The sequence below is a fragment of the Plasmopara halstedii genome, assembly GCF_900000015.1.
Source record: "Plasmopara halstedii genome assembly, contig: Scaffold_3060, whole genome shotgun sequence".
In the NCBI taxonomy this organism is placed as follows: domain Eukaryota; phylum Oomycota; class Peronosporomycetes; order Peronosporales; family Peronosporaceae; genus Plasmopara; species Plasmopara halstedii.
In genome coordinates, this window is record NW_020189964.1 from 2,173,570 (window position 1) to 2,184,295 (window position 10,726).

Below are 10,726 nucleotides of genomic sequence, written 5' to 3' on the forward strand. Positions count from 1 at the left end.
TTTTATCAGACCGTCATACTGAATGACATGTTTTATTTGTCAGTTTATCTCCTGCTGTCGTTTGGACCATTGAGCAGAAGAGAAGAGAAGAGAAGAGAAGAGAAGACTTTTACTTTTGCAGAAGCGGTTACCTCCTATGATTCTTGCTCACTATAAATCCTAGGAGTCCTGCTTTATACTGTATTTATCAGATCCTTACATTCTTTGGTAATGATGATGACCTCTAAATACTGTAGGGTATATACGGGCATTTAAACTGCATCTTGAGAAGCCGCAATGTATTTGACAGACGTCTGATGCAAGGTTGTTTAACAAGCCACAATAATTGTTGGTATAGATAATGGAAAAGCTAGTTGTGTGCAAATTTTTGTCTTAAGTACTGAGCACATGCTAGCACAAGCGACATGCTTTTTGATATTGATATGATGCGAATAATAGTATTATCAGCATTTCATGACAAAAAATGAAATGATTAAATGATTAAATTTGGCGCAAGCTCATAATGCCACTCAAGTCCGTGTCGTGCAGGGCTGGGGGAAAATATGTTTTGTTCGAGATAACATGCATCTTGTTCTGTAATCCTTCTCGCTAGCTCTAAGCTTGTTCGTGTAACTCCAATCAAACCGATATTTGCAGGCTGGTAAATCCTACGTGGGTTTGGGCCCTCTATACAGTGTCTGCTACCTCGTCACTCCCGCTTGACAAAAAACCAAATTCGTCTTCTTCACGAACAGAAGGACAGTCGCGCAGGATAGCATGCGATATAGCGAGAGCTCCACTGTATAGCGCAAAATTAGAATACGAGCTGCTTGCTTATACAAGCCAAGTAACTACCTGGCCGAGCAAATCGTAAAAAGAATTGAGCCTCCGAAAATTACAATGACAACAGCGCTGACTAACATATGAGAGAAGGAAACATGTCAGTTTGTAACTATGACGCAAATTGAAAACACGTACCACCAAGCAAGCCAATCTTTCGCTGGTCCGGGGACACCGTACGACCCATAATTTTTGTCGGGTTTTCAGGTGATTCATTCGCCGTCGCGCTCGACATATATAGCCAAAAGCCGCCCAGACAAATCAGTACGAAAAGGAAGAACGGGTTCAGCAAGCTTCAACGATACATACAAAACATAGCAGCTTTGATGAATACTGCCCAAGTATTAGAAAATACAAGTCTATAAAGTACATCGTAATGACACCGACAAGTGCCGCAGAGATAGCATAATTTGCGCTAAAAAAAAAAGCATTTCTTCGGCACCGCGTGGCGAGTACATCACGATTAGGTAAGTTAAAAGGCTTTTCCTCGCCTATCCAGGTTTCGGACATTATTTCGTATTGTAAGTAAATAAAAAAATAACACGTTTGTCAGCTTGAGACGCACCAAGACCAAAAAATTGGGAGATGCCGCGCACATTTCGGATATCCACGGCCTTTGCCATCTGATCACGAAATTCCTGTAATACTTGATGCGGAACCTTCGAGGCGATGATGGTGCCTTGGGGCTCGTCGGATGGGGTCTTCATTACGTGCGGTCAAATTTTTTTTGAGGAAAAAATAGTGTCATAAGGTTTGTTGAAATATTTGCATCAAAAATAATCATCAATCTTTATTTAAGCCAATCATAATCTGCCATTGATCATGATAAACAGTTCACTTCAACTTCGCTTTTGAGTCCGCGCTCTGATAATATGCCTCCTCGCAGACATGGAGTTAAGCTTCCGATGAAGCAGCTATGTCAGCTGACTGACTCGTCCGACGATAATGGTGAGTGTTGTGATTAATACTGCGACTGATGCTACGGTGAATGTTAAGCACAAGTGACGTTGTAATCAGTAGTATATTAGCTGTTTTTTGTTACGTCCTTCCTTATCTTACCGCTGCTTTACATCCTAGCACAATCATGTGATGGAAATAAGGTTGTTCCAAATAGCTGAGTCGTGCGTTAGCGCATTAACAGGTGTGTGCAGGAGAATGAAGCGAATGCCGAGAAGCCAGGGCGACGAGGAGCGCGGCAGGGTGGCAATCGCTCAAGCCGTAGAGCTAAGAAAGGGCTGTCGAAACGACAAGTGGTGGACTCGCTATCCGAAGTTGTAGCAGGTCAAGATTCGCCGCCTATTTTCGTTTTTAAAACAGCGAAAACGTCTTTTAGTATGAGAAAACAGCGAAAAATTGTGAGGCAACAAGATGATGTAAAGAAACATCAACAACGCATTGGCGAATTGGTTGCCTACTTTAAAATGTTAGACGAACAAAAGCTGGAGGAAGCTTGAATGGTTGTGGTAAGTGGCGTAGCACATCACTTAAAGTAACGGGTTACGATCTGTGAATGAATCTAACCTTTTTATATTGACCGCACAGTCGCCAACGCCAAAAGTTGGTCGCAATAGTGAGGTTTTCGGTGTCGAGTCCGGTTTTCCTCTGCCTTTTTCGCCAGTCGGGGTGCATCGATATTCGCAGTTTCCTTCAAAACGGCAAAAACAGCTTCCTGAATTCAAATCGTACACAAGTCCATGATCCAGTCACAATTTATATGCTATAGCACTAAAATCACAGATTCATTGCACATCAGACAATTCTCCCTACCTGAATGTCAAGTTCTGTATCATCAAGGTGGACAAAAAGGCAATCCAACGTATAGTCAATAATCGTTCCTTCAAAATGCTCTTTTGGGGCAGCTTTTAAAAAGGTAGTAAAAGTCTGGCAGGCAGCTTTGCGCACAGTGTCGCTGCTGTCATCCAGGCGCTTTAAAATGTCAGCATAAAGCTGGTGCACTGGCTCCTCTGTCTTACACAACGACAAACTTGTCAGTCAGCTTAGACAAAACGAGCACGACTACAAACGCGACACCTCCTAAACATCCCGGCAATGCTACGAACAAATACTGCAGCGCCAGACAGACTAGTTGGCGAGTCTTAGCGTCGCCATCGTCCAATGAAGACTTTAATACGGGTAGCATCTACTGTCAATATAAGTTGCATTATAACAAGGGACATTTCGGGATAGAACCTAGTCACGATACCTCAGGAGCAGTTTCGAACAAGCACGATTGGTCAGCGATGCCCTGACGCAGAAGGGTATACGCGCTTGCAACAGCTACTTTTCTAAATCGTGAGAGCAAATCTCGCTTAGTAAGCAATAGTGCGAGAAATAATGGCGAATTAACGCACCTAATAGTTGCAGAGACGCGCCCACCACGCCAAACAATATTTGATATTATAGCTTGTTTTAGCAATGGCACACTGTATGGCTTAAAGGCCTGCACAAAAGATACAAATGAAACCACAAAGGCACATATCATTCCTAAAAATTTCAAAAAATTATAAAAAATTGTCGATCATAAAGCAATCGCACCTGAATGATGGAATCTGTTCCTAGCATCGTCTCTAACAAAGCGAGAAAGGCAAGTCGAACATCCGCGTCCTGGTCTGGTTCTAGATGGGCTAGGAATACGGGAACAATTCGAGCCATATATTCTCTACAAGCCTATCAACAAGCGGCACGGCAAACGTAATTTAGCATGATAACGAGCACGCTTCCGTTAATAATCCTGTAGATGCAATTGCGTACCGCTCCTCCACGTCTGCAAAGTGAGTCAAAAAGTACGCGATAGGGGTTATTTTTCTGCCATGCCTCACTCACATCGATAGGAAGCGTCATCGTGTCAAGGATCTTGCCCATGTATCGTAAATATAACCCCTAAATTCAGCAAATCGATCGGATGGGTAAACTATCTCGGAATATAAATTCACATAAAAACCGACCTCAACAGATTGCTCCATTATTGCAGCAAGATTCTGTACGGATTCATTTGCCTGCACCATTAAGTCAGTCATTTGAACAAACGTTTGCGAGACAAGTCAGTTGCAGGTTATCAACGTACCAATTCATATGAAGCTGACGATTCTGAAGATGAAGCAAAAAGATGACTCAGCACCCAAAACAGTCGGAAGCAGACCTCGTCGTTCTGCGCAAGTAGTGGCCCAGCAGTCTTGACAATACTTGAGATAACACCAGCCAACACGTCGTGAAGGTCAGCTAATTCAGATTCGCGGAGACTAGCATCGCAAAGTGCCTCTGTGATAAACTGCCCAATTTCGAAACATATGATGAGGAAAGAATCAACTTGAATTCCGTCATATCACTTGATTACCTCCAAGTGAGTGTCGATTGTCTTCATAGTCATACCTTCTAAACTAAACCCCAGTAAAGTTAGTCCATTTATGCGATGTTGGGCAGTGTCTTGTCCTGCCGATCTTCCTGTCACTATCGGCACCAATGAAGCCAAAACTATGTGGGGATCTGCGTAATAGCCAATAACCCCCAAGCATGCCTTCACACTGATTTGAACCACGTCTTCGTCATCACGACAGATTTTTACAAGTGCTGCAAATACCTTGTCGATATATGGGTTTATATTTTGCTCCAATAGAATAATATATGCACTTAAAATTTGGGTGTAGCGTTCGCGCACCTGCACGGTCCAGTCTCCAGTTTTTTCAAGAAGCGAAGGCAGCACTTGCGCGTGAAGACTAGCTGCAAATTTGCGAGCACCCAGCGGTGGGCGAGACTCAAAATATAGAGGTGGTATGCAGTTTTCAGTGTCCAAAGATAAACTCATGGGCTCGACGTCATCAAATTTGATGCCAATATCTTCACATCTTGTCTCCCAGTTTGTCGAGATCAGCCCTAATTCAGCAATTGAAAGCGCTCGTATTTTCGGAGAATCATCAACAATTCCAGCTAGAAAAACGGAGAAGACTGAGGCCTCAAACTGCTGTATGTGTTCATTTTGACTCAGCCACGCGGCCAATGTACGAACCAGCTGCATTCTGACGGATGGCGCGTGGTCAAAAATTACTTTACTTACTGCTGGCATCAACACTTCGTTCATAAGCTCGGGCAAAGCTTCTGAGCCACATGGGACTGCAGCTTCCAGTGCCTGTAATGCGCAAACGCGCACACGACTATGTTGGTGGCCCACATTTATCACTAAAGGTTTCACGATAGTGCCAATCTGCATACCAATATCACATTTCCAAGTCTTCGAAATCAAAATGACGCAATCTGCCGAAACCTTCTTGGCATCTGGAAATAGGTCTGCTGCCGACTTACCCAGAACGTTGGCCAGCTCTGTGATCACATCACGCAATGACGTCAACGTAGTTTTTACTGCAGCTAATTGCGTCAAGAAAATGTGCAACAATTGCAGTATTAGCAGACGGATCTCCTCCGTAGGCTCTGGGTACGGCAATTGGCCTAGTCGAGCGTTGGCCAATGTCACTACTTCTTTTAATGTTGCGACTGACGGCTCCAACGCCCCGCGTTCACACAAAATTCGAAGTGACGTGAGCGCAAGCTCTCTGCATTTTTCAACAGCGTCACTTTCGGCACATTGTAGTAGCACGCGTTTTAGATTCAAATCGCTCAGTGCGCGAACCACAGAGTTGGATACGTGCGACAATTCACTTTGTAACATGCAATTGATTCTATACGCTGCGCGGCGGCGTACGCTGCGGTCTGGGTCGGTCAAACAATTAACATCGCGCTGCATTTTTATTGCCTGCATGTTGTACACGCTCTCGTCCTCTGGTGACAGCGCCATGACGGAAGGTCGAAGACCGGATATTGAGTAGGGTTGTGCAATCCTTGTTTGTGCTTGTTTAAATTTAAAAAAGTTGATTTATAAAATTGGTACTTCTATTACCGGTGTTTCTATAAATTGCTCTGATCACACAAGGATATCTATCCATGGCTGGTTTAGTTGTTCCTGCCTTGCACCCGCTTACGGCCGCTTGCAGTCAACTCCCGCTTCCGCATACGAATTCTAGATGGGGATACGTCTATCATTTCGTCGTTACCAATATATGTGACTACGTCTTCTAGGGACATCTGACGAATTGGCGACAGTTTAATGTTCTCATCCGTGCCCGCGGCGCGCATGTTCGTGAGTTTTTTCTCCTTTGTAGGATTTATTTCAATGTCCGTGGGGCGGCTGTGCTCGCCAACAATCATGCCCTCGTATACGCTGTCACCAGGCTTAACAAACATATCTCCGCGGGCCTCCAGCGAGTTAAGTGCATAAGCCTGCCATAAGCCAAAAGAATATTAACAGTCAGACACCACGGGTAAAAAAGTGCTCGAACTTGCCGTGCAAACTCCTCCAGATGAAGCAATAAGCTTGCCTTTAGACGGCGGGGTTGCGGAACCCTGGTACGGTGAGTAGCCGTGAAAGATCGAGTTCAGGATGCCACTTCCGCGCGTGTCAGTCTTGATCTACAAGCACGTGAAATAGTAATTGACATATTAGCTCAAGGATCCTCATGGTGAAAGCTGTGCGTTACATACCTCACTACGGTAGCCCATGAGACATCGACTGGGAATCTTAAACTGAAGACGCACTTTGTCATGCATCTCTTTAAATTCAACCATTTCCCCACCACGAGTAGATAACTTGTCGATAACCGTGCCGGAGAAATCGGAGTCAACATCAATCGTTACTTCTTCAATCGGCTCCAGCTTTTGCTTTGTCGCTGGGTCCATTTGAAAAATCACCTGAGGAGCCGAGACCGACATTTCGAAACCTTCACGTCGCATTTCTTCTATCAATATCGCAAGTTGTAGCTCGCCACGACCGTGAACATCAAAAGCTTCAGAAGAAGCACTGGGTGATATGGAAATGGCAACGTTGTTCTGAAAACGGAAATGTTATACTGTAAGCAAATCGCCCGTTTTGGTGGTAATCGAATCGTACCTCGCATTCCCGTTCAAGACGCTGCTTAATGTGAGAAGATGTGAGGTATTTGCCCTCCTTGCCTGCTGTTGGCGCATCATTCACACCAAACGTCATGGAAATTGTTGGGGGGTCTAGCTGCGGAGATGGGATGGGCTCCGTCACAGCGTTATCAGCAATCGTATCAGAAACATAGGCATTTACGCCTGCAATAGTAATGATGTCGCCTGTTGGGGATTGCCAAATGTACCGCATATAGTGATAAGAAAACCATACTTATATTGAGCGTGGCAATCAACGTACCAGCCGTAGCCGATTGAATTTCTGACTTGATAACTCCTCGTGTAACAAACATCTTTGTAACTCGGCCACTTTCGAGCTTCTTGCTATCGCGATTTAACACTTGAATCGAGTCACCAATCTACTTGGTGCATTCGAAACACAGAATAATGCAGTCAGACTTGAAAATTAATTACATACAACCGAATAGACTAGTACACCTTTACAGTTCCAGCGTGGACACGACCTGTGGCCAGGCGACCAACGTACGGATCGTGGCCAATCATAGTTACAGCCATCGCAAACGGCATATCAGCATTGGCCTGAGGGGCAGGCACATAGCGCATGATCTCGTCTAGCAACGGACGCATACTGTCGCGCGGCTCGTCCACGTTATCAAGGTCATACACGGCCCAGCCCTGTTTTGCCGATGCATACAAAACAGGAAATTCCAGCTGTTCATCATTGGCATCAAGAGCCACAAACATATCGAAAAGTTCGTTTTCTACCGAGCCATCCAGGCGGCTCGTGTCGCGGTCCACCTTGTTAACTACTACGAGCGGCTTCAGGCCGCGATGCAGCGCCTTAGTCAGTACGAATTTAGTTTGCGACATAGGGCCTTCTGTAGCGTCAACAACCAGTACCACACCGTCCACCATACTTAAGATGCGTTCCACCTCGCCGCCGAAATCAGCGTGGCCAGGTGTGTCGACAATGTTGAGCACGTGGCTGTTGTACTCAACGCGCGTGCATTTGGACATAATTGTGATGCCGCGTTCGCGCTCGAGATCGATAGAATCCATTACACGCTCCTCAGAAAGCTGAGTACCGCCGTGCTTAAGTAGCTGGTCAACCAATGTGGTCTTACCGTGATCGACATGCGCCACGATGGCCACGTTCCGAATGTTCTCAGCCGTGACGGCCGAGTAGTCTGTAGAGAATGCATGCGCTATTACCGGCAAGATTCTCCTATGATGCGAGTGTTGGGGCGAGCAAATGCGCGCCGCCGATGCAAGTCGGGAGCGTCGAAGCCACATTTATCCGACAATTTTGAATGGTGATGAAGATAATCAAAATCTGATTAACCGCATAAAATGTTAGAGGTACACTGCCAGACAACATTCTCTCACCTACTGCACTGTAGCAATGTCAATCAATCGTTCGATTCCCTAATATACAGGTGCTGGTTGAAAGAATGATTTTTTTACAGCAGCATAAAACAACAAAACAGAGCACAACAAGCAAAAGTAGCAGTGGTGTCGCAATTCCACACTTGAGGAGGTGAGTATTGAAACCCTCCCACATTTAGTAAAATTGTATCAAACCAACAATACGAGATTTACATTGTAATTCATAAGAACCAAAGTATGGGTATTTATCAGGGATGGCAAATAATTTGGGTTTACGTTGTTTTGTTTCTTCTCTTCCATTGTAACCGGGTTACATTTACCTTGGTATCAAGGATAGGTGGCACAATATACAAAGATGTGGGTTACACAAAACGGTGAGAGATAAAATAGTTTTTTTTTCGGTTTTGCTAACGTTTTTTTCTGTTCCCGCCAAACTTCGATCTATAGTAGTAATTGCTCTTTGGACTTTTTGGCCTTTAAACTCATCTTAATCACACAATGGTGTGGCCACATCTTGACAATAATCTTTACAAACAAAATCATGGCGTGGTATGGATCGTGAATATATCAGCCTTCATATCACCGACCGTCAAAACAAAGCAGCCGTTAATATACCCGAAAGCTTTGTGCTTGAAATGGTTTGCGGGCTTAAAATTATTAACATAGTCCACATCACTCACAATCTGTCGACAAAATTAGCTCATGTCACGCATAAAATGGCCAGGAGAGCCCAAACGTGAGCGTTGCGTGGAAAGCAAATTGAACCGTCCCCCACTGCTCTCAGGACCCCGCATCAGCTCTGCAAGATCAACACGAATTAGCATCCATAGACATCCAAAAGAGCACCAGAACAGCCATTCTATGACTTCGTTGATGCTTCGGTCTTTGCCATAGGCACACTTTACTCCAAGCTAATAACGATTTGCATGAACGCGTTATCACGTCAAAATCTCGTCCGCTTAAAGCGGATGATATAAACTTAGCTGATCATGACAAAGAACTACTGGCAACATATTGCACTTAAGATGCACTTGATTGGTTATAAGCAGTTTGCAATCTATAGACGTCTTGCGTCGTTGTTTATAGTGACGTCGTCACTACTTGTCTCACATAAAAGGGCTAGATAGGTATCATTATTTGCTGAGTATACGGTATAAGTAGGGACTTCTTAATATAGTGGCGGGTGCGTTTTGACGACACCCCAAATATGAGCCGTCCCATATCGCGATGGTGACGTCGCCGACTGATAATGCAATTCGTCCGGCACGCGGGTCAGACGCAGTATGTGTTGTGCTACTGTGAGCTTTGGAAAGCAAGGAGTTTGGAGAAACAAGTCTTGCCTTGTCAAGCGAACAATTACACTTTGTATCGCGAATAGTTACTCAAAGCTTCCTCTATCGCAGCACTGACCAACATGACATTCAGCATGTAGTAGTACAGCTTAACAGCGAAATGCTATTCGATATACATGATACTTTTTTGGGTAACTACCTCGGAACTGAAAAGGCGTGATATTAGGCGAGTGCTTTATATGTATGGTTTAGAAAGCATAAATGGGATAGTACATGTCTGCGCATGCTTAAACCGTGTCAGCGCTTGGAACACTGGCCGCGTGCGTTATCATTTTTGACCATTCTGCTACTTTTGGCAGTGCTGGCAGTCCATTATGTTCGTGGTCTTTTAAAAATAAGTCATGTGATAGTTGTTCTACAGGTTACATGATCAGTTGACGGCAAAATGCAAATGAATCGCATGGTCCTTTGTTCGTCAACCTAGTTCATACCTCTAGGCATATCCTATCGTTCACTCTTACTGAATATCCTGTCGCATGTCCTTACTGGACATTAAGTCGCTTGACATGGCAGCTTTAGGTGGATCGATTCATAACTTGTCCTGAAATTTCTAGAAATAAACGGCGGTGATCAGCTTGGTCATCGGATATCTCTTGCAATGGGACTGCCATACACTTTGCGCAGAGATATCGTTGACCGTAAGAGTCCACGTTTACAAACACACAGGGGTGGAGCCCATGCGTTCCTACCAGGAGATAATATGACATCAGCTAAGGTTAATATGACTTTTAGGTTTGTTCTGCTATTTCGAGAGTAAATGAATCAGAATTCATCATATTTAGAATGATACGATGTATGTGCGTTATACTATCACTAATAATAGAAATGGGTGTATTGCTCAACGTGCGGCTAATAGCCCAAGCCTACCACGGATTCCTTGTTTCGGAATCTTATCATCTTCCGGTCCTTATGAACGTTCACAAATACACCAAGTGTTATGTATTTTGTTTGTACAATTTTGCCAAATTCTGTTAATACGGCCAGACCAAAAGTGTAAGAATCAAGTATACAAGATTACAGTGTTTGCCCCGTTACACCCTACCCGGCACCTGACCGTTTCTCCTCGTCCAGTCAAACTTTCTTCGAGAATCAGCGTAATCAATGGTTCAACAAGCCCCACGAGAAAAGCGGCCTTCTTGGCCGATGTATCCTCGATTCATAACGATACCAGTGGATGTTATCCATTGTATGAGCGAATGGAAACCGTGTACAAGATAATAACTTATTGCAAG

The 10,726-nt window shown here is 44.3% G+C and overlaps 3 protein-coding genes across 3 annotated transcripts; 1 reads left to right on the plus strand and 2 right to left on the minus strand.

The window, feature by feature from the left end:
• Positions 1-666: 666 nt before the first annotated feature.
• On the minus strand, positions 667-1,526 carry PHALS_06952 (Prenylated rab acceptor 1; the record flags this gene model as incomplete). Its single annotated transcript, XM_024720333.1, has 5 exons — positions 667-778; positions 835-895; positions 958-1,112; positions 1,190-1,310; positions 1,385-1,526. The coding sequence occupies 5 exons, from the start codon at positions 1,524-1,526 to the stop codon at positions 667-669; spliced, it is 591 nt and encodes a 196-aa protein (XP_024585543.1).
• Positions 1,527-1,691: 165 nt separating this feature from the next.
• Positions 1,692-2,273, plus strand: PHALS_06953 (uncharacterized protein; the record flags this gene model as incomplete). Its single annotated transcript, XM_024720336.1, has 3 exons — positions 1,692-1,767; positions 1,897-1,919; positions 1,971-2,273. The coding sequence occupies 3 exons, from the start codon at positions 1,692-1,694 to the stop codon at positions 2,271-2,273; spliced, it is 402 nt and encodes a 133-aa protein (XP_024585544.1).
• A 71-nt stretch (positions 2,274-2,344) lies between these two features.
• On the minus strand, positions 2,345-8,049 carry PHALS_06954 (Elongation factor-type GTP-binding protein; the record flags this gene model as incomplete). Its single annotated transcript, XM_024720337.1, has 16 exons — positions 2,345-2,488; positions 2,587-2,783; positions 2,851-2,959; positions 3,023-3,104; positions 3,171-3,259; positions 3,355-3,486; positions 3,571-3,699; positions 3,765-3,815; positions 3,884-4,087; positions 4,154-5,658; positions 5,790-6,087; positions 6,151-6,276; positions 6,349-6,693; positions 6,755-6,960; positions 7,037-7,154; positions 7,234-8,049. The coding sequence occupies 16 exons, from the start codon at positions 8,047-8,049 to the stop codon at positions 2,345-2,347; spliced, it is 4,551 nt and encodes a 1,516-aa protein (XP_024585545.1).
• Between the last annotated feature and the right edge of the window lie 2,677 nt (positions 8,050-10,726).